The 23,269-nt window shown below is 43.2% G+C and overlaps 2 protein-coding genes across 3 annotated transcripts in view; both read left to right on the forward strand.

Moving 5' to 3' along the window:
- The window catches only part of LOC116709587 (transmembrane protein KIAA1109 homolog), a 64,869-nt gene extending 63,998 nt beyond the window's left edge, over window positions 1-871 (forward strand). The window contains exon 75 of the mRNA XM_032548223.1: window positions 137-871. Within this exon, the coding sequence (XP_032404114.1) occupies window positions 137-353 (217 nt within the window). The 3' untranslated portion in view covers window positions 354-871. The remainder of the gene's footprint in view (window positions 1-136) is intronic.
- A 4,905-nt stretch (window positions 872-5,776) lies between these two features.
- LOC116709601 (gamma-2-syntrophin-like) overlaps window positions 5,777-23,269 on the forward strand; it is a 31,118-nt gene continuing 13,625 nt past the window's right edge. For both annotated transcript variants that reach the window (XR_004336910.1, XM_032548240.1), the window contains exons 1-9: window positions 5,777-6,214; window positions 9,623-9,760; window positions 9,839-9,895; window positions 9,960-10,017; window positions 11,386-11,429; window positions 12,055-12,096; window positions 12,639-12,726; window positions 13,219-13,295; window positions 14,122-14,243. Coding sequence is in view for 1 of the 2 variants with exons in the window: in XM_032548240.1 (XP_032404131.1) it covers window positions 6,164-6,214; window positions 9,623-9,760; window positions 9,839-9,895; window positions 9,960-10,017; window positions 11,386-11,429; window positions 12,055-12,096; window positions 12,639-12,726; window positions 13,219-13,295; window positions 14,122-14,243 (677 nt within the window). In the remaining variant the exon portion in view is untranslated. The remainder of the gene's footprint in view (window positions 6,215-9,622; window positions 9,761-9,838; window positions 9,896-9,959; window positions 10,018-11,385; window positions 11,430-12,054; window positions 12,097-12,638; window positions 12,727-13,218; window positions 13,296-14,121; window positions 14,244-23,269) is intronic.

Below are 23,269 nucleotides of genomic sequence, written 5' to 3' on the forward strand. Positions count from 1 at the left end.
TATTTACAGTAAAAGCTGAACTGAATAATTTCCTATAAACTATAAATTCAGTGGACAGCTGATGCGTTTCCTGATTTAAGAGCTTTTTCATTTTTATTTTGAGGACTGAGGGCGGCCATCTTGTTTGTGTTTCCAGGCTGATCTCCTGGACCGGCAGGAAGATCGACCCGGTCGGGGTGGATTACATCCTGCAGAAGCTGGGCTTCCACCACGCCCGCACCACCATCCCCAAGTGGCTGCAGCGCGGCGTCATGGACCCGCTGGACAAGGTTCTGTCGGTTCTGATCAAGAAGCTGGGCGCCGCCCTGCAGGACGAGAAGGACAGGAAGGGGCGGGACAAAGAGGAGCACTGAGGGAGGGACTGGGACGCAACTGGGGTCCAAACGGGATCTAACTGGGAGATTCGGCTGGAACCCAACAGGGACCTAACTGAGATCTAACTGGGACCCACTGGAACCAAACCAATACCCAACTGGGAGATACTTCAGGGATCCAACTGAGATCCAGATTGAACGGGGACCCATCCGGACTGATTACTCTGACCACTCTTCATCCAGAACCACGCTGCTGCTGCTAGCATCATTGACCTGATGGCCGGTCTAGTTCATGTAAACACACCTCGGCCTTTTCTTTGTTTCCCATGGAAGACGATCAGGCATGCTTCATGTAGGATAGTGACCATCAGCAGCTGCTCCTCAGACCTCACCATGATTGTTTTAACTCTTTATTTATGGGATGTGGGAACGGTATGTGACTCTGGTGTTGTAGCTTGGTCCGTTTTTTAATCCGCAGTAGAACCAGTGTACATAGATCCGTTTCTTAAGTGTGTTGATTTCTTAACGTAATAAAACCATTTCCATTCAGGGTGAAACCAGGAAGTGATTTCTTCCTCAGGTCCCCTCAGTTTGGGACAATTCCCCAGGTTCTCCAGGTTCTCCAAGTTCCCCAGGTTCCCCAAGTTCCCCAGGTTCTCCAGGCTCTCCAAGTTCCCCAGGCTCTCCAGGTTCTCCAGGCTCCCCAGGTTCAGGTTTAAACGTTTCTCCAACAAGGTTCTGGTCCTTCTAGTGGGCCGGATGGACCTCCTACTGACCTCCTTCAGATCATGGCGATGGCGCTAACATTAACTAACACCTAGCGGTGGCTACAACCACATAGCAGGAGGCCACATCCATCCCTAAGCTAACTACTAATCTGTTCAGTGATAGGCTGGCACTAGTAACCGAGCAACCAGCGCTGGCCAATGAGAAGCTAGCGTTAGCTTTGGAGAGGCTTGTGGCTAGCATGCCTAGGCTAGTAACCCACTGGACAGCCTTCGTTCTCTGCTGGTTATTAGCACAAATAAGCTAGTGTTAGCTTTTAATAGCCTATTTTGCTTGTTGAAGGACTTAGTGATCTTTGTCTTGAAAGGTGCTACATAAATAAAGTTTTATTTACTTGCTACTGTTAGCCTTAGATAGGCTAATGCTAGCCTTTTGTGCTTACAGATAGACAATCCCAGGATAATGCTGGCCTGTTGTTAGCCTTACAGTTGACCAGCTGTTGAATGTGGAGTTAGTTTTCCTTCCTTCACTCCTCTTTGTACCAGAACTTTAGGAACAATTAACACACTTTTATGTACCAGAACTATTAATAATTCTGGCACATTCATAGTTTTTAATAGCATTAAGAACTATTAACGTAGCAGAACTTTTGCCACGCAGCCTGATTCAAATTCAAAACACTTTCTTGATCCCAAAGGGAAATTAACCACCAAACCATCTGAGCCTTTCGGACCTCAGTATTTTCTGGACCAATGAAACCAGCAGACCTTCATCACCACAGGTCACTGCTTGGTGAAAGATCTGTTTCCATGGTAACGACCAATTTGGTGGGGGGGGAGGACGTTGGAGCAGATCCTGAAAGGAGTCTTAGATCAGTTTGAAACGAAGATGAGAAAAGGGAATCATTCCAGATGCACTTCGTGATTTAGATGAACTTGCCCGGTCCTGGCCCGTAATGAGCCCGGTTCTGGCCCGTAATGAGCTCGGTTCTGGCCCGGCGCCCTGAACATGGCGGCTGCCTCTCTGCGGTGTCCCCTCTGAGCTTCCAGCGGCGCCACCGGAGGCGCCGGCGGCTCCCGCCGTGTGGAGGCGGGAGGAGGCATCGGGTTTGGTTTTCATCCCTCCAGCTGCTCCGCTTTGAAGTGTCTCATTTGCATATCACTGCAGAGCATCGCTTTTATTTCTTCTCCTTCTTGGAGCAGCTGCAAAAGCATCTAAACATGAAAGCTGAGCCGCTGACCAGCAGGGGGCGTTAGAGGCCCGCAGCTCCATCACCTGGCCCTGAATTATAGAAGAACCGGAGAGAAAGAGGCTGCGGAGGTCAGGACGGCAGTCTTTTTATTAAAATAATAATGATGGTTTAATATAGTAATAATCACAGGAAGTTATTCAGAAGGTTACGTTATATCACCCGTTTCTGATCTGCTAACTCACAGCATCTGAGCTAAATGAGACATAAAGTTACTACTGTAAAAAATCTTGTCGATATAAGCATAAAATATCTGTTTTACATTTCCAATCAGCCACTTCAATATCATTTAGGATGGCCGCCATTTTTGAGCCTTTTAAACCTGTTGTGTCCATGACGTATAAACTTTGTCTCATCAGATATTTTTCAGTTTGCTAATCTTGTTCATACAACTTTAAAGTAATAAAATGTAGCAGATTCAGAAACTGAGGACTTTCCTGTTAGCGAGTCTCACATCAGTCAACAGGAAGGAGATGAGATGGTAAACTTAATGGTTAGCATTAGCTTCTACTAATTCTGCTGTGTGTTTACTGTGCTAGCTTCAGCTACTTTTGTGAATGTTTAACAGTTTAGCACTAGCGTCCGCTACTTATTTTTTAGGTTTAGCTTTAGGTTCTGCTATTTTTTGTGCTTAGCATTAGCTTCAGCTAAATTTCTGTGTTTTAGTCAGTTTCGGCAAATGTTTTTGTTAGAGGTTTGGCGTGAGCTTCCGATCATTTTTCTTTGTGTTCAGCCGTTTAGCTCTAGCTTTCCAGTACTTTGTGTTTAGCAGTTTAATTTTAATTACCTCCAATATATTTTTGCTTCTTTTTCTTGTGATTTTTCTGTTGCGTTTGTGTTTTGAAGTTTCATCTTTCATGGGTTTGCAGCTCGTTTTCCTGTCGGACATCGTGATTTTCTCTCCTTCAAGCTTTCCTCTTGTTGGGAAGGTTTTCTGTTGCTTTGGTTCTGAACATTCTGTGGTTTTGGACAGGAGGGCTAACAGTTTTCTTTACTCTGTCATATAATGAAGGCCTTGGCTGTGATAACGATGCGTTAGAGAAAGTCGGACAGCAGCGGCGCTGATCCGGGCCTCAGCTGAACTCTGCGGCTTCTTCCTGATGAAGTTTCTAATTGCTCGTTCCACTTCAGCTCCTTCACCTGGAATTAAAAGTCGACTTTAACAAAGCGGCTGAGCGGATTAGCCGCTGGCTGCTCGGAATGTCATTATGTTTAAGGATATTTCCACGTGTGGTTCGGTTGAAGCAAACCTGGAGGACAGGTAGCTCATTCATCAATCTGGTTCTCTGGTTTCCAGTGCGGTTGCCATGGCAACAGCTCAGGGTTTAGGAGGCCGATGTGAGTTTATAAAATAAACCTGAACACATACAGAAGGTTTGGTTCAGTTTAAGTGAGCTTTGGTGCAGTTTGAAAAAGAAGGAAGTGGACTACAGCAGTAAATACAACCAAAGCTAACGTGTGAGCCTAGCGCTAGCAGGAGAAATGACTCGTGGTCTTTAGCAAAAGACTAAAAAATCCTTGTTCATGAAAGGAGCGCAACTTTCTTAGGTAAAGAACGAAGTTGCGTTGTGTCGTCTTCAGGTTTTTATGGGTTCCTTCAGTGGTTATTGGTGCAGCGCCCCCACAGGCGAGGAGGGGAATAGGTTGCTCAGAGGGGTTGGTTGCTTTCACTCAATTTGATTTTGTCTAAATTTATTATATTTTATGTTTTTCTCCTGAATTTGAGTTTTTGTGTTCCTTCAATCTTAAGTAAACATCCTGATCACACACTGTTGCCACTTTCTCCACCAATCAGGATGCAATATTTGAATATTTAGCTCAGTGTTTTAGCTCAGAGCTAGCATATTTAGCTCAGAATTATCTTATTTAGTTCAGAGCCAGCAAAATATTTAACTCTGAGCTAGCATAATATTTAGCTAAGATCTAGCAAAATATTTAGCTCAGAGCTAGCTTAACATTTAGCTTGGAGCTAGCATAGTATTTAGCTCAGAACTAGCTTAATATCTAGATCAGAGCCAGCCGAATATTTAGCTTAGAGCTAGCTTAATATTTAGCTCAGAGCTAGTTGGAAGCTTAGCTCAGTGGTAGCTGAATATTTAGCTCAGATCTAGCTGAATGTTTAGCGTTGAGCTAGTTGAAAGCTTAGCTCAGCGATACTTAATATTTAGCTCAGAGCTAGCTGAATGTTTAAGTCAGAGCAAGCTGAATGTTTAGCTCAGAGCTAGCTATATACGTAGCTGAATCAGAACTATGATTTTTGGCTAGCATACGTTCTGTTTAGCAGAAGCTGCTAATCAGACTCACTCTGTTGTAGTTGGTAGCTTATGAATGTAATCTATAAATGCTTCTGTGGAAAATCTCCATCCGTTTGGGAACCTGCAGTTATCAGAGATCACGACTCACGGCGGATGGAGTCCTGCGGTGCTGAGTGGCTGATGAAGGCTTGATTGACCCAGATCACTGGTGGCCATCTTGTCTCCTGGTGTCTGTTAGAAAAGGTGAAGCGCTACTTGGAGTTCTTCGAGCCGCACGGCGAGAAGCAATGATCTGGAGATCAGCAGAGAACAGATGGACTGAAAATAATATCATTCTACTGATTTTTATTTAACATTTTACTGCCTAAAGTTTCTTTAGCAAGTGTTTGATCATTTGGGGTTATCCATCTGGAGGTCAAAATCCTGACATCAACATGTTGAGCTCAGCAGAAACGCTGCATCATCACAGGTTTGATCTGGAGATTATTTTTCACATTAACTGGGTAATAATGGAGCCGAGACGAATTCAGCAACACAAACCTGGAGAAAAACTCCCAACATGGAGGACGGGTTGGATTCATCTGGCTTCTCTCTGTGAGCTGGAGCGAAAAATGAAAACGGATTTCATAAAATAATCCCCAAGAGGAAATAAATATGTAAAATATAGAGATAAAAAAATAGAATAAAGTGAGAAAGTTCAACGTATTGGAAGAAAGAATCGTTTATCTAGAATCATCACAGATGAAGTGAAATAATTTAAGCCTTTATTGTGATTTTGTAAGGAAGCTTTTAACTGCCAAAATTCCGGAACAGAATTATTTGAAAGACAGTTTCTTATTTAAAATCAGTTTCATAACTTGTTAAAACAAGAATTTGTTTTAAGTTATAAAAATACGGTCATCTTGCATCATCTAAAGAGCGTCACTTTGTCGTCTTCTCTTCCTGTTTGTTCCAGACATCTAAAAATCCCATCAGCTGTTTCTGAGTCAACTGAGAAGATATTTGGGTTTTAAGGACATAAATCTTGTTATAACCAGCTCTGGTTTCTCATTTCAAACAATCTCTGAATTTTTATTTTGGCTCACAGAAAATATCTCAGAAAAACACAATATTCAGTGAAAGTTTAAGCATATTCATAGAAAGTTGAGTGGAAGGAAAAAGCAGCAGAGGTAATTGCTGCTCTGAAAGGGTGGCGGGTCGCCACTCAGGACAGGGAGGGTCAACATGAGGGACCGCTAACTGGAGCCGCCCAGGGCCCCCTGCCGCCTCGGTCCGCCTCTGATCAACTTTGTTTTTATTGATCTCCGGTTTCATGTCGTCATAAGGATCGATGAGAAGCCAGGGACTCTGATTGGACCTCCTGCAGCGAGCAGCCATTGAACGGGTTAATGCGCTCTGACGCAGGATGGGTCAACAGGAGGCTGCGGGCCGCAGGTGGGCGTCCTGAGCAGCAGAGGAGCCCTGACGGCCGGAGCAGCAGCAGCTCTTCCTCCTGCAGACCCAGCCTCCGCTTCCCGGATCCGCGCCGAGCCTCTGGGCATGCCGCCCCGCCGCGCCGCTGATCGGGACGCCGGGCAGCAGCCGCCGCGCGGTCCACCGAGCTGAGGAAGCCCGGGGAGATGAGCGTGACCGGGAGCCGGAGACCCGCCAGCCTCCCGGTGCCAACTCCGGTAAGAACCCGCTGCTCGGTCCCGCTTCCCGGCGAAACTTCCGCGGAGGTCCAGCTCTGGTTCTGGTTCCGGACGGGTTGTTCAAAAAGAGAGCGGTTCTGATGAAGGTCCGGTACCCAGAGGGAGCCGTCCGGACTTCCCTCTGATTGAGCCGGTTTCTGGGGTTTTAGTGTCGGAACCACCGGAACCGACACAGGGCTTTAACCCGGAGCCGCTCCCGACCCAGCCGAACCACCAGAACGGTTCGGCTCGGAAATGCGTTGGCAGATGTTTCCCTGCTGAGGACAATTCATATTATTAATAATAATGGTTTAGCCGAACCCCGTTCCGGGTTATTATTGACCTTTTCGGACTTTTTGGGACCAGTTCATTTTTATTCCGGATTTTCTTTGACCCATTCGGGCTCAGAATTATTCATACACTCTGAGGAAGTAGCAGCGTTGGGTTCCGGGCGGGTCCAGAGCCTGGACCTTCTGCTGGATCCATAAGAGTAATAAACATCTGAATCTGACGAGTTTTTATTAACATAGCATTTCGGACTTCAGCTAACGATTTCAGTATTGATTATTGACAGATTGAAAAAAACCCTGTTTATTTTATACAATATTATAAATATAAAAAATGCAAATAAACTTGTTTTTAAGTAAGAACATAAATATGTTGTCTAAAATGCAATAAGAACATTCCTTATTGCTTGTAGCAGAGTGTAGGACTGATCTGGGAGTAATTATTGATTAGCTGATTAATATCTGGATGTAAAAGTGATTAATAGATTTTATTACAGGCGAAGCTCAAACTGGTTTTTATCTTAAATGTAAAAAGTTTCATCTTTTGTTCAGTTTGTTCAGAGTTAATCTGAGTTCAGAAAATAATTTTTTAGAGTCTTTATGTATAAAAACAAAGTATTGGCGGGCCAGAACTGGCCCCCGACCCTCAGGTTGGACACACAAACATCAATGGTTACTGGGTTTATTTTACAGTGAGTTGCTGCCGTGTGATTGGCTGATTCAGTGTAAATAAACATTTAGACAGGTGTTCCTAAAAGAGTAGCCCTTCTGAATTAAATCTGGTTTAAATAAAATAATCCTGAACTCCCTGAATCTCAGTTCAGATTCGATTTTTACTCCATTATTATCAACCAAATAAACATTTATTGGTGTTTATTCCTCGATGCAGGCAGGCCGAGTTCACGAAGCCTGTGTGTGTGTGTGTGTGTGTGTGTGTGGGTGTGTTGGCATGTGTGTTGACTCAGCAGGCTCTGATATGGAGGTAAATAATTGGGAGTGGAGAGCTCTGCTGCATTATCTGGATTCATGTTTCCTTTGCATAAACACATTTTCACCAGCAGAAAATCTTCATTCAGGAAACGAGACGTTTTTATTCTAACAAACGGCCGAGAGTCTGCCACCTACCGTCTCCATGGAAACCAGGAATGATCTGATAATCGGCAAACATGCAGAACCTAGTTGGTACTCTGAACCCGGAGGGAGTCCAAGTCCAGTCCGCTCCAAGCCAACTCCAATCCATTTGTTTAGTCAAAGTCCAGTTCGGTTGGTGAGTTGTGAATGCTTATCGACCTCTGACCTCTGGTCCTTCAAACCTTGGTCTGGGTTCGGTTGAAGTGAACTCTGGTTCGGTTTGAATGTGAACGCCAAGCGGACCTGAGACCACTCCAAAAGCAGGAAGTGGACTACAGCGCAGGGCATTCTGGGTAAATACAACCAAAGCTAACGTGCTAGCCTAGCACTAGCAGCAGAAATGGCTCCTGGTCTTTAGCCAAAGACTAAAGAGAAATCCTCCAACACTAAAATCTGACGCCTCCATCTTGTTTCCATCTGGTGAAGAAGGAAGTTGCTCTCAGCGTCTTCAGAGGTTTTTGTGTTGTTTACTTCAGTGGTTCTTGGTGCAGCGCCCCCACAGGCCAGGAGGGGAACAGGTTGGTTTGGGTCAGAACCACAGCAGCTGGAGGTGGAGCAGATGATGGAGTTCTGGGTCCAGTGGAACCGGGTCGACCGGACTGAAGGAGGAAAAACATCCTAAAAACATTTCCAAGGTCGTTAAAACAGCTTCTGGAACCACCCTCCGGTCCAACAGAACTCAGTGGCCCGGGTCAAAAAGCCAAGGTTCTTGAGGAGCAGAGCGGTTTACAACAAACCAAACAGAACCGGAGGCTGATCCAGTCGGAACGGATCTTTACCTCTGAACTCACCTGCTGCTGAATTTTGACTGGAAATCCAGAAATGATTGAAGTGATTGTGGCGGCAGCAGGATCTGTGTTTTAATGTTTCTCAGAAAACTGGAAATGATCAGAAATCATCACTTTGGTTCCTGCTGGTTTCCAGTTGAGCCAGTTTCTCAGATTTTTGGATGATTTAGTTTTTCGCCCCATGGAGGCTTGTCTGCTTGTCTGATCTGTTATTAAGACGTGAATCTGGAGTTTCCTCTCGGGGCTGTAGCCGGTCAGAATCCTTAGCGTCTGTCGAGTCAAACAGTTTTCAGCTTGATGAGGAGAAGAGCTTGACCTCTGACCTTCAGAAGTGGCTCTGCTCCTTAGCCCAGCCAGCGCCCCCTGCTGGTGCCGCTTTGCTGCTTCTAGAAAACTAAACTGGTTAATTATTTAAATGTTTCTTTTGTTTTGCCTTCTGGACATTAAAAACTTTGTCCTTCAACTTTTAATGAAGCTCAGATTTTGTTTTGAAGTGTTTTTGATTCATAAAGTCACGGAGGGAAACGCCATGCGATGTTTGACTGATGTGATCTCTGTTTGAGTTTGCACCCTGCTGTGTGTGTGTGTGTGTGTGTGTTTAATGCTTCCCCTCCAGCGCTGCTCTCTGCTGCATAAAGTCGACTTTAAGAGCAGCTTTGATTCTCTTATTATTCTTTTTGCTCAGGATGTTTTGACCTCTCAGATCAAAAACATCATAGGTCTGTTCAGTGACCCACGTCGCCGTGACGATGATCCTGCAAACCTTTTGCTAGAACTAAACTTCTCATGAGTCAAAATGTGGATGAACCCAAACAGAAAACAAAAACTCAACCTGTGGTCGACTTTATCGAGTTTCTGTTAATCAGTTCAGTTTTCTTTAACTGAAATGGTCCGAGATCAATTCAACCAAAACCACCAGACTGCAGCACAAACCACCAGACTGCAGCACAAACCACCAGACTGCAGCACAAACCTTCATAATGATGGTTGTGTTGCTTCAGCAGCTCCTCCATGTTGTTGATGTTGCTGATTCTGAGCAATGTTGCCGTTGCTTCATGGAAGGAAATCTAAATAATATCAAATAGTTGATCTTTTTGATCTAGTTTCAGTATCAATGAAATCTTCTTCAGGTCCAGAACCCAAACCGGCAGAATCTTCCGGTCGTCCTGAAGCTGAATGTTTGCTGTCCTGATTTTCTCCAGAGCCGATCTGGAGTGGCGTTGCTGTGCAGCGGCGAGAGCGGCGACAGCTTCGACGTCTGCCTGCGGCTGAGCAGAGACGCTCTGACCATTCAGAAGCTGGACGTGGTCTGCACCGACGGCTCTGAGCCCAAAGCCAACGTAAGTTCACCTGCCGCCGTGCGCTCACTTCCTGCTGAAAAAAGTCCGTCTGCCAATAAAAACTCCCCGTTTCTAAAGCACAGAGCCGTAGTCCTGAGACGACAGGCGGCCGGCGGTTTAGGCCTCAGCATCAAGGTGAGCTGAAGGTCACCCGGCTAGCTCTGGAGCTAACGCTAACGCCTTCCTGTTGGCTCTGCAGGGCGGAGCTGAGCACAACGTGCCCGTCGTCATTTCAAAGATCTTCAAGGACCAAGTCGGTAAGAAATTAATCTGCTGGGTGAAAGAAACGTTCAGAAAGTAAAAACATTTCAGAATCAGAGAGGAAAACGTTAATTCACTCTACGGGGTTAAAGGCCTGGACTTTGACTAGGCCATTTGATTTCCAGTCATTCTGTTGTAGATTTATTTCAATGTGCCAAGACAAACCATACCATCACGTGTCTCGTTGTCTCTGTAGTCTTTTATTTGCTAACCTCAGTCCAGCAGCCATTTTGTTTCTAGACAGAAAAGGTTTCCCTCCTTCCAAGCAGTAATTCAGTTTTGGAGTCGTGACCTTTGACCTTTAGGACACCTGAGTACTCCAGTAGAACCGGTTCTTAACCAGAATTAACAATAAATGAATCAGGGCATTTTATTAGAATTCTCCCTAAACGGGAGTAGTAGGGGTGTACTTAGTTTTAGGGGTGTACTTGGTTTTAGGGGTGTACTTGGTTTTAGGGGTGTATTTAGTTTTAGAGGTGTATTTAGTTTTAGAGGTGTACTTGGTTTTAGAGGTGTATTTAGTTTTAGGGGTGTACTTGGTTTTAGGGGTGTATTTAGTTTTAGAGGTGTACTTGGTTTTAGGGGTGTACTTAGTTTTAGGGGTGTACTTAGTTTTAGGGGTGTATTTAGTTTTAGAGGTGTACTTGGTTTTAGGGGTGTACTTAGTTTTAGGGGTGTATTTAGTTTTAGGGGTGTACTTGGTTTTAGGGGTGTATTTAGTTTTAGAGGTGTACTTGGTTTTAGGGGTGTACTTAGTTTTAGGGGTGTATTTAGTTTTAGGGGTGTACTTGGTTTTAGGGGTGTACTTGGTTTTAGAGGTGTATTTAGTTTTAGGGGTGTACTTGGTTTTAGGGGTGTATTTAGTTTTAGGGGTGTACTTGGTTTTAGGGGTGTACTTAGTTTTAGGGGTGTATTTAGTTTGAGGGGTGTACTTAATTTTATTCTCTTTGCTCCTGCAGTTAGTTTTTTTTGCAGGTTTGAAGGTTTTTCTGTTTCCATGTTTTGTGATTTTTTTATCCACCAGCACTGATTTTAAATCTTGATTAATTTCTTTATTAATGTTTTTATTCAGAATAAACATCTGCTGGTAAAATACCAAACTTTAAATGATTCTAAAACTAATATTTTCTACTAAAGCAGCGGTTGATTAGTCAGGCTGTCTGCTGCGGTAGAACAGGCAGTCAGCTGTACAGCGTTGCCATAGTAACGGTGAATGACCTTAATGTGCTCGATGGAAAGGTTCTGTGGGTTCAAACTATTAGATACCGGTACCGACCCAGAACCGGAACAGAACCTTCGACAGACGGCTTCATATCATTACCGTTAGCTAACCGCTACGTTAACCTCTGACCTTTTACCCACAGCCGATCAGACGGGGAAACTGTTCGTCGGGGACGCCGTGCTGAAGGTCAGTACATCATTTCCTGCTTCGCCTCGCCCGTTTCCTGTTGTCTGACGGGAAGCGGTGGAGAAGGATTTGCTTTAGTTTTACGTTTTTCTCTACATGTTGTTCATCAGAAACTAACTAATTATTGGTGACAAAATGTTCCAGTTTTTATTAATATGTTCATTTATGTTCATATCTTTGGTTGTTCCTAGAGAATCAATATTAATATTGATCCTGGAGCTTATTATGGATCGTATCTCTTTATTTATGAAGAAACAAATCAAATCATTTCTCATATTAAAATAGAACAAACATTTTTCCTCAGGGGTCTTCAACCTGCGGCTCCGGACCCACAAGTGGTCCGTCAGACCTTCCACAGTGGGTGTTAAGAACCAACCGATTCACTGACTATTATATTATTCAGTATAATAACAGTGTTAGCAGATTTAGACCTTAAAGTAAAACTAAAATGTTTTTAGATCAGATTTTCTTGTTTCTAGGTTTTTTAAGTTGGGAGATCCGTCAGTCGCTCTGTACCTGGAAACGTTTCTTCCTCCATAAAATCATCATTTCATCTCATTCAGTTTGCAGGTAAACTGACTGTAAGTCCTCCATCATGGCCGACTGCTCTCTGTTTCTCCTGCAGGTTAACGGCATCAACGTGGAGCATTGCACGCACCAGGAAGTGGTAAGTTTGGTTTCTACTGTCCACCAATCAATAATAATAATGGCTAATAAACTCATATTCACGTGATTTTGGCGTCGCTCATCAGACTGACCTACGTACAAAATGGAGGCCGACAGACTCCAGATTTTTTATTTTGTTAATTGATCCTGAATCATAGAAAATAAGAATCAGGATTTTTTTTTTGCATATTTAAAATAATTTAACTAAACCAGGAAGCTCACCTGGTTCTGATGGATCTCCTCCAGATGTTTGAGTTCATTTGGTCCAGTTTGGTTCTTTGTTCAGCATCTTCATCACCACCACCATCATCATCATCATCATCATCATCATAACCCTGAACGTCTGTTCTCTCTCCTCCTGCAGCTGATGAGAGTTTCTCTGAATGGCCGCCATGACAGCTGCTCGTTTACTTCCTTCTGATTCTCTAACTGGTTTGAACTGGTTTCTAACTGGTTTGAACTGGTTTCTAACTGGTTTTAGATGTTGCTGCTGCAGATGAAGGTTTTCTCTGTCTCACCTGACAGGTGTGTTTCTTCCGGCAGGTTCACCTGCTGAGAACTGCGGGCGATGAGGTCACCATCACCGTCCGCTACCTGAGCGAAGTCCCGTCCTTCCTGAAGCTGCCGCTCGGTAACGGCTCCTCCAGCCGGCTGATTGGTCGGCCTCTCCTCTTCCTCCTCTTCCTCCCTCAGTCTGAGTTTGGCGTTCTGATCCGGATCAGATGAAGGAAACTTTAGAATCGGATCAAATTCAATAATTGATGAAACATTGAAACTCAGATCATCCAGGTTTCTAGTGAAACCTGTAGAGGTCTGTGTTACAGCGGATCTGAAGAGGCCTCTGACTGAAGACACTTTGGGGTTCTAGAGCAAGGTCCAGAACCAGAACCAGAACCAGCAGCTCTGTTTATCAGCATGTTGGGAATTCCTTGGTTCTGAAAGTGATGAACTTTATTCTGTAGTCCAGCCTTAAAATGGCTGCTGTGGTTCTGCACAGTGAGTTTTAGCTTGTTGCCATGGAGATGAAGGCAGGTTGGACCAGAACTTCCATCCAGGATTTATCTTTGCTGTTGTTGTCGTATTTTGGTGAAATTTCCTCTGATTTCCTTGATTTCTTGCCCAGGTTCTCCTGGGCTGGACCAGAACCGGGTCTCCTCTCCGCTCTTCAACAGCGGCTTCCATCTGAACGGGAACAACACGGTGAGGGACCTCAGAGTTAGCGTAGCAGTTCTGTTAGCAGTCAGCTGCCAACTGCTGGAGCAGAACTTCCCGGGGCTCCAGAGTCCGACCCGAGCCCAGCTCGTGGCGCCGCTGGAACGTTTTGTCTTCCTGTTATGAATCCATAAATCCCTGAAATGATCGTGAGACTACAGCAGGTCAGATGCTGCTGACAGATCAAGGATTTCCTGTTAGCTGTTGGCTCTTCAGACGATGTGAAGCGATCTGTTCATCAGCACAGAGCTGAGGTCAGCAGGTTCCAGTCAGCAGAACCACTAACGGCTAATTGCTAATCGGTAACGTTGAGCCTCCAGACTGTGTTTATCGTTCTGCATCCGCCTCACTGCAGCGAACTGTTTCAACCGGATCAGTCTGTAAATACGGGCTGCAGATGATTCTAATATGGTAATAATGATCATATTTCAGGGTTTGGCTGCCATCATTTCAAAGGCACCCTTTGAATTTCGTTGTCCTTGTGGCAATGACAATAAAGATTTATCTTATCTTATCTATCTTATCTTATATTCTGTCAAAATTCTGCTGAGCTCAGAGTGAGTTTAAAGCCGATGGACATTTTCTGTAATTACCTGATTCAGTAGCTAATCAGCCGACACTCATTGAAGGAAAAAGAGAAATCTTATTAGTGCGGCCAGATAAATTTTAAACAAAATACACTGATTTGATTTAATATTTGAAGTTTCTCCAGTGTTATTGTATAGACTATTTTCCACCCTGCAGTAAGCAATAATAACGAGTTAGTGACGATGGTTTTTACTGGAAGCTGATTGGTTGTTCTGTGTCCCCTCAGGCTCCGCCCCCTTCACCCTCAGCGAATGAGCCAAAGTATGAGAAGCGCTGGCTGGACGCCGTCTGCCTGCCGCTGCGGATGGCCAGAGTCTCCAGACAACGAGCCGGGAGCGATAAGCTGAGGTATGGCTGCGTCGGCGCCGAGCCGCTGACCTCTGGGGGTCAGAGTCGGTTCATCGTTTGACTCTCTGATGCTGATGCAGAGACAGAACGGGTTCAAAGGTCAGAGCAGCCACTCTGAGATGCAGACGCTGTGTGATCGCGATTTGATTCTGAAGGATTCATTTCAGTCCATCTCCGTCCGAACAGGGACTGCTTTTTCAGAGCTGCTTTTTTAAAATTTTTTAATTTTTTTATCTTTTATTTGGAAAGGCAAGTTACAATTACATTGTACAATTCAACTTCCAACACAGTGGAAGTATAAGAAGGAATAGCATAAGCCAATCCAGGTGTTTTTTAAATTTTTTTTACAGTAACCAAACAACCATAACACAAGAGTGAGTGGGGGGTAAAGGAGGATCAGATCTGATTCTTCTTATGTTAGGAGAAAAAGAAAAAACACAATCAAGAGCATAATTTTGCCATAATCCTAAGCCAGGGTACAATACACAGCACAACAGTATTTGCATGTGATTGACATATTTAGTCCACAGGAATTACTGATTTCACATAGTTTGTCCATTTAGACCAGATCCTGAAGAATGATTCCCTTCGACCTTGAACAGAAAAAGAACTTCTCCAGAATGTAAATGTCCTGTACAATATTGAGCCAGTCCTCAACTGTAGCTGCTTCAGGCTTTAACCATTTCCTAGTGATTGACTTTTTGCTCGCTGCCAGAAGCATTAACAGCAGTTTTTTATCATCCAGATTCCAGTTATCAAATGAAATGTTTCCTAAATATAGGGATTCACATTTACATGGGATTCTTTCAGTAAAGATGTTATTTAGGTGTGAACACAATAGCTCCCAAAAAACTTTAATCACAGGACAACCCCAGAAGATGTGATGATGATTTGCCCCGTTTGTTCCACAGAGTCTCCAGCATGTGTCTCTGCTGCCCCGATGTTTTATCTGAACTGGAGTTACAAAATATCGAACAGTGTTTTTCCAGCAGAACTGTCTCCATGTATTGGAGACAAATTTTAATCACCTTTCTCCAAGAATCCAGCATTGTGTGTAGCATTGACTCATGTGGTATATTCAGCCCCTCCTGTAAATCCTTGTCCATTAGCACTGAGGTTTTCCTTCCACTGTTGTTCCTTCCAAATCTTTCCACCTTGCATTGTAGGATGGAGAGCTTAGACCAGGCATGTCAAACATACGGCCCACGGGCCGGACCCGGCCCGTTGGATGATTTAATCCGGCCCGGCATAAATTTCTGAGTATGTCAAAAAAAAAAGCGAGTCTCTAGCTCATTTCTATCAAAAATTGTGATTTTTTAAAAATAAATACAAACCAAATGCTCCCTCCGGCCGCTAGAGGGCAGTAAATGTGTAAAAGCGCTCACGTCCAGCATGCGGCACTGATACGAGTTAGTAACAGGATGTAAACATTCGCAATGTGATGCGTCCAAGTAAAAATAAACTGGCAATCTTACTTCACCATTCACCACTACTAAACAAGTTATCGGTCAACACACCCTTCCCAAAATGGCACTGTCAAAAAAAAGAAAAGTGGACACAGAATGCAGAGGGTTCCAGGAAAAATGGACTGAGAAGTATTTATTCACGGAAGTGAACGCAAAACCAGTGTGCTTGGTATGTAATCAGCAAGTTGCAGTATTCAAAGAGTTTAATATTCGGCGCCACTATGAGACTCATCATAAAGAAAAGTTTGACCACTTGAATGGACAAATAAGGAAAGACGAGATAAACAAATTGGTCGCTGGTCTGAAGAAACAGCAGTCTACTTTTACACGCAGCCGCGATATTTCTGATGAGGCTGTAAGAGCCAGCTACATTATTGCCAACGAGCTAGTGCAGGCATCCAAGCCATTTTCTGATGGGGAGTTTGTAAAAACATGCATGCTGAAGGCTGCAGAAGTCGTGTGCCCTGAAAAGCGACCTGCTTTTGCCAATATTAGTCTAACAAGGAACACTGTCGCAGATCGGGTGACAGAACTCTCGAGTGACTTGAGCAGCCAACTGAAAGAGAAAATCAAGTCATTTATCGCATTTTCAATTGCAATAGATGAGAGTACCGATGTCACAGATATTGCTCAACTGGCCATATTCATTAGAGGTGTTGATGAAACTTTGACCATCACCGAGGAGCTTCTTGAAATGGTGCCTATGAATAACACCACAACAGCAGATGACATTTTCAGCGCTCTCGTTGGCGCGCTGGACAAGGTGGGAGCGGACTGGTCCCGTGCCGTGAGCCTGGCTACCGACGGTGCGCCATCAATGATCGGGAGAAAGGCAGGCGTTGCCACAAAATTCCGTGACAAAGTACAGACTGCAAATGGAGGACAAGAGTTTTGGATATTTTATTGCATTTTACATCAGGAGGCGTTATGTTGTAAAACACTGCAAATGGACCATGTTATGAGTGTGGTTGTGAAAACTGTCAATTTCATCAGAGCGCGCGGGCTAAATCACCGTCAGTTTGACACATTTCTCAGTGATAATGACATTCATGCTGGCCTACCATACCACACTGACGTGCGGTGGTTAAGCAGAGGTGCAGTACTTAAGCGCTTCTTTGAGCTACGAGGGGAAATTGGACAGTTCATGGAGAAGAAGGGATGCCCAGTAAAGGAACTTAAATGCAAGGAATGGGTGCAGGATCTTGCGTTCATGGTTGATATTACACAACACTTGAATACACTTAACACTAAATTGCAGGGCCGTAACAGAGTTGTCACTCAATATTACGACAGCATAAGTGCGTTCAAGATGAAACTGTCACTGTGGGAGACGCAGCTATCCAACGGTGACACCGCGCATTTCTCTTGTCTCACAGCTGTGCGTCCGGAGGCACCGGGCCGTCCCGATAATGATTTGGATAAATATAAAGATAACATAACAGATTTGCTGCAAGAGTTTGAGCAGAGGTTTCAGGTATTCGGTGAACTTCAAAACAAATTTGGCTTTTTTCGCTTGCCATTTACAGCGAAGCCTTCTGATATGCCAGCTGACATTCAACTCGAGCTTATTGACTTGCAGTGCGATTCCGCTATGAAGGATAAATTTAGGTCAGTGGGATTGGATACGTTTTATCAATATCTCGTGCCAGGTTACCCCAAATTAACAGCCATGGCTGCAAAGGTTCTATCCATGTTTGGGACTACTTATCTTTGTGAACAGGTGTTTTCGGTAATGAATAATAATAAAACAAAGCAGCGCTCAAGGTTAACAAATAAACACTTGAATGACATTGTTAAATGTGCTGCTACTCAGGATTTGACACCTAATATCGATGCACTTGTGAAGGCAAAAAGATGCCAAGTTTCAGGAGCCAGCAGCAGCAAGTAGACTGCAGGAGTGCATTGAGAGAGAGAAAAAAAAGTGGGATGACACAAAATTTGTTTGCACTCGTGAATACAGATAATTAAAAATAAGATTCATCTGATTTCATATTAAAGACAATTGATATTGTGCAGTTTGTTCTCAGCTTCAGTAGGCCCAGCCTAGTAGTTTGATCTGACGTAGTCTAATCTTATTGCCCATGCACTGCACTTTTTGTATTTACTTCAAAGCAGTATGACAATTAAGGCGAAAATATTTTTTTCATAGCTCCCACTTGAGTTTGTTATTGTGGTGAGTTGGTTCAGGTGTAAAACTGCATTCAATCAACTGTTAAAATAAACCAGTTAACACCTTCATACCCAAACATGAAAATCATTTTTTTCCATTGTTTGTTGAATAAATGTGTTGTGCTCAGAAAAGATCCCTTGTCATCTATAATTATAATATGTAGGGTAGGCCACAAATGTAGGCTGAATGATAACACATAGTACTGAAAAACAAAGCTAAATATTTGGAGTTGACATTCTTTTACTGATCCGGCCCACCTGAGAACAGAAAGTCTGGATCCGGCCTCAGAGTCAAACTGAGTTTGACATGCCTGGCTTAGACAGAGCACTGGTCTTAACTGAGCTGCAAGGTAATAAATCTGTAGATTGGGAAGACCCAGTCCACCTTTCTCTTTCTTTAACTGCAGCGTTTTATACCTAACCCTTGCCTTTTCCCCCTGCCAAATATATTGAGATATTAATCTTTCCCACTCTATGAAACACCTTTCTGATATCAAGATAGGTAAACATTGAAATAGATATAGGAAGCGCGGGAGAATGTTCATTCTGACCGAGTCCACTCTGGAGTGTAAATTTGAGAAAGGGATCAGATTTCACCTCTGTATGTCAGATTTCAGATTTGAAATTAGGGGGCCATAGTTGGCATAAAAAATCCTGGAAAAATCCTTGGGCAAAGTGACCCCTAAATATTTTATGGATTCTGCTTCCCAGTTCCAATTGTGCAGGCTCCTAATATTGTTCTGTGGGTTATAGTTTATCGTTAAAACCTGAGTCTTGGTAATGTTTATGTTGTAACCAGAGAGCGAACCATATTCCTCGATCATCTCCATAAGTACAGGTAGAGTTTGAGCTGGGTTTGTTATGGTTAACAATAAATCGTCCGCGAACAATGACAACTTTTGTTCCCCAGATGTCTTGTGAACTCCAGCTATGTCTGTCCTCTGTCTTATCCACTGACTTAACGGCTCTATGAAAAGGGCGAAGAGGAGCGGCGAAACACAGCATCCCTGCCTTGTACCCCTTTCCAAAGTAAAGGGATCAGAAAGGTCTCCATTAATTTTTATCCTAGCCGATGGTTTATTGTATAAAGCTGCAATGACATCTATTACGGTCTGGTGGAACCCGAACCTGGACATAACTTTGTAAAGAAAAGACCATCTGACCGAGTCAAAAGCCTTCTCCGCATCCAGACTCAGTACAAGAGTCTCTATTTTTTGTTGAACTACATGATTTAGAATATGCAAGTTTTTTCTGATGTTATCCTGCGTCTGTCTCTGTCTGATGAAGCCTGTTTGGTCCTTCAGAGCTGCTTTTGTCTGACATCGTTGAACATTTTCTTCGGAAACTCTCAGCGCTCTAAAAATAATCCAGATCCAGATTATTTCAGCCAGAATGAGCCGACAACATCCCAGGATTTCTGCTTTTGTAGCCAGAAACGATAGATGACAAGGAGAAAAATGATCCCAACATCTTCCTCCTGGGTCCATAACCCAGCTAGTAAATACAGTTACTGGTTAACTCCCAGTTAGCTCCCAGTTAATGCCCAGTTAACGCCCAGTTAACTCCCAGTTAGCTCCCAGTTAATGCCCAGTTAGCTCCCAGTTAATGCCCAGTTAGCTCCCAGTTAGCCGTTTTAATTCAGTCTCATATTAATTCCGGTTGATTCTGTTTCAGCAGAAGCTGTGAGGTCAGCAGGGGGTCAAGCTAACTGAAGCTACGTTAGCATTAATGCTACGTTATTAGTTATCAGGGTCGACATGGATGATAAAATCCTCACTATAATGATAATCTAATCTAATCTAATCCGTATTTAAACTAAAGCAGATGAAAGAAAACCTGAGATACTGAGTTTACAGTTTTTATAACATGAAAGATGCACATAAAAAACAGCAGCTGTTCATATTTTTCGGATTAATCAATAAATCAGAATGAAAAATCACTGCTGCTCCATTTTGTCCTGTAATCTGAGGAATATGTAAATAATCTCAGGGCCTTAACTGTGCAGGTTCTGTTTAGTTTATCACAGATTTTCACAAATCATGAAGCAAACTTTGTGTTTTATTGATAAAACAGATATTTATCATGAACATGTCTCTCTTCATGAGATTATACTATTGATGTTTCCACATCACATTCTAACACATACGATATTAGTTTGGACTGCATGGAGGGGCAGCTGCCTTCAAGCAAGAAGGTTGTGGGTTTGAATCCCACCGATGGATGGATGGATGGATGGATGGATGGATGGATGGATGTCATATTTCCTCAGCTGACCCAAAGCAAAGCGGTTCAGCCTTGGTGGACACCGCTAGCTAAAAAGCTAGCTGCACTAAAGATAAAAGCACTAATCAGAAACATCAGTTCTGCTAACGCTAAAGGCTATACCACCATGTTATTTAATGGAAGCTAACGCTAAAGGCAATATCACCTGTTGTTGCGCAACACCCCCCCCCCTCCTTTCTGTCTCTACTGTCTCACTCTCTACTTCCTCTTCTGAGAGGGGAGATGTGCTACCAGCTCTCCTTCTAACGGGTTAATTGAGTTTCCTAAATCTGCCGGGATTTACCCTGCCCAGAACTGAAGTAAACTCTGTTTAAGCTGGTTTCGAGAAACGATTCGCCTGGTTATCTGACGGCCTACATCCAGGTGTCCCACCCTTCTTCCCCCTGTGAATTAGCCAGACTGAGCAGCCTACAGCCAACTAGTTTCACAGAGCTCACCTGTTAACGGTCGCTCGTTCTCTATTTTACAACTTGCATTTGTTATTGAACCAGGTAGGTTTTAGTGACTCGGGCGAGTCCCAAGGATGACGTTTTAAATTTGGGCTACCAGCAACCTAAAAACATTTTAAACTTTTTCCTCTCCAGAATCAAACATCACAGCTATTTTACAACCATCAAAGAACTTTAAGGCGACTCATTAACTGAATGTCCACAACATCTTTTAGATTTTCTTTATGCTAAATATTTTATTAGTAAGGCAGTTTTGCAAGGGTCAGTACAGCTTAATTCAGTAGCAGAAATAATCAAATAAGTAAAATCAATCATCTAGTCTATCTTTCCCTACTGCTGATACTGAAAACTGAAAAAAGAGGGAACCTTTGAGAGAGACGGACGGAGTTTGGTGTTTCGAACCCCAGACCTGGCTTGATGATGATGAAGATGTTGCAGCAGGAGGAAGATGTTGATCGGCGAAGGCAGGGATCTCTGTAGGTCTGATGAGCTTCTTCTCCGCATGGATGGTGAGGTCACACAGGACTTGGTGCTGGCAGGAAGGAAGGCACCAGTTCTTCTTCTTTGTCTTTGCCTTTGTCTTTGTCTTCATCTTTGTCTTTGGGGTCTGAACCCAGCTGATGAGAGAAGTGCGATTTGAAGCCACAGGTTGTGGGCCTGACGGGTTGGTCTCCATGAGAAGGACAGTCTTCGGCTCTGTGGCTCCGGCTCTTCTTCAGCTGCAGAGTTCTTTGTCCATCTCTTGGCTCGAAGCTGCCCGGAGGATCCAACGAAAGGTTCCTCTTTTGCACCCACCTTATATAGGGTTTATCCACCCTTTTGGTGCATTTTCATTGGCTGTCTGCTTAGACAGATGACCTCACATCCATCACTGTCCTTCAGACATTATGTCCTGAAGTCTGTGCTAATGTCTCAGAGTTGCTCAACCTCCTATGTCCATTGCCTGCACAACCTTTTACCTAAATAAGGCGGTGATCATCTCTGCTCTCCTGTTAGTTCCCCTTTTTCCCTTCCTTTCACCTTTCACCTACTATCTACCTACAACATATTAGTGATGTTTAATTGCAGTTACACCTTTTACACCATTTCAAGTTCAATGTCAAAATCACATTTATTTTCTTTAGCTTCTCTGATTTATCATTCATTTATGATTTTATAACCATAACTTATATCACATTTATTTTCTTTAGCTTCTCTGATCTAGCATTCATTTATAATTTTATAACCATAACTTATATCACATTTATTTTCTTCAGCTTCTCTGATTTATCATTCATTTATGATTTTATAACCATAACTTATTAATTATACTTATTATAATCCTAATGTGAGTTATTACAGATGTTTTTCTGAAAAGAAACCAAGAATAATACATGATTCTAATTATTTAATACTAAAATTACAGTTACTTGTTTTTCTTGTAAGTGTTCCCACAAATGTTCGCGTAAATATTATTACAAGTAAACCAATATTAATATAAGTATTTTACTTTGAATCTTATCAAATTACTAATAATGTTTAGATTTAATTCTGTAAAACTTTCATGCTTTAAAATAAGGAATAGTCTCAGCTATTTTTATAAATCTGCAGGCTGGAAACTTCCTCTTTTTCCAGGAAACCTGCTTTTCCTGTTTAATGACTCTTTCTGTCTGACTATGATTTCTTATGATTAGATAGAAAAAAGTAGAATTAAAGCAAAGTTTGCATGAGACAAAACAACACACACAACCAGATTTATTTTATTGACACTTAAGTCTACTGTTGGGCCTTGATGTCACTTGAGTGATTCATTTTAAAGATAACTTTATTTATTATTACTGTTAAACTAAAATCTCCAGCATGGGGAAGTGGGATGAGCTCGGATTTTCTTGACACCCCCTCCACGAGGTCAGACCTTTCACATGCTGGGAGTCCATCACCCTCCTGCAGTTCGCCGTCCTCATCCCCTGGAAAGAGAAGATGTTCGTCTGGGATGTGAAGATGCAGATTCTTCATCCTCAGTTGTCACAAAGGGCTCAGTGTAGTCATCAAAACTCCACTTCTCTTGACACCCCCTCCTTGGAGTTTTGATTTCCCCCATGAGGTGATGAATGTCGAAGAAAACTTGGATCGCTCTGAATCTTCTACAAGAACCTTCGCTGGATGAACTGTCGGTTCTTCAGGATGTGGGATGGTTCTTTAGGGAAGGGAAGATGGGCTGAGACAGAAGGCCTCAAAAAAAAAAAATTCTGGCTGTTCAGCAGAGCAAAGCAAAAAGCATAAGCATCATGACACTTTATCCGTAATCATGATCCTTTTCCATTTTAATCCATCAGGTGGTGACAGGAGTTCTTCTTTAGCATAGTCCAATTTCTTCACGGCCCTCCCAGTCCAAAGCCTTGAAGTTGTTCTTTGAACGGCAACCTTCCTGTAATAGTGGCCAGTCTACTGTAGGATGGCATGGTGCTTGATTCTCTGGCCATCTTCTCGTAATGTTCTGGTTCGCTGTAGCTAAGAACTGGCTTGAGCACTGCTTCCTCATGGACCCCTTTCTTCATCAGTAGTACTGTGTTGAAGTTCAGTACTTACTTTACAAAATCTCGGGCGTTGAATCTCAGCTTGATCACCGTAGTTGCAGGCCGATCTTGAGCTTTAATCCAAACTCTCTGCCCTGTTTTCA

This window comes from Xiphophorus hellerii, chromosome 19, assembly GCF_003331165.1.
Source record: "Xiphophorus hellerii strain 12219 chromosome 19, Xiphophorus_hellerii-4.1, whole genome shotgun sequence".
Classification (NCBI taxonomy): domain Eukaryota; kingdom Metazoa; phylum Chordata; class Actinopteri; order Cyprinodontiformes; family Poeciliidae; genus Xiphophorus; species Xiphophorus hellerii.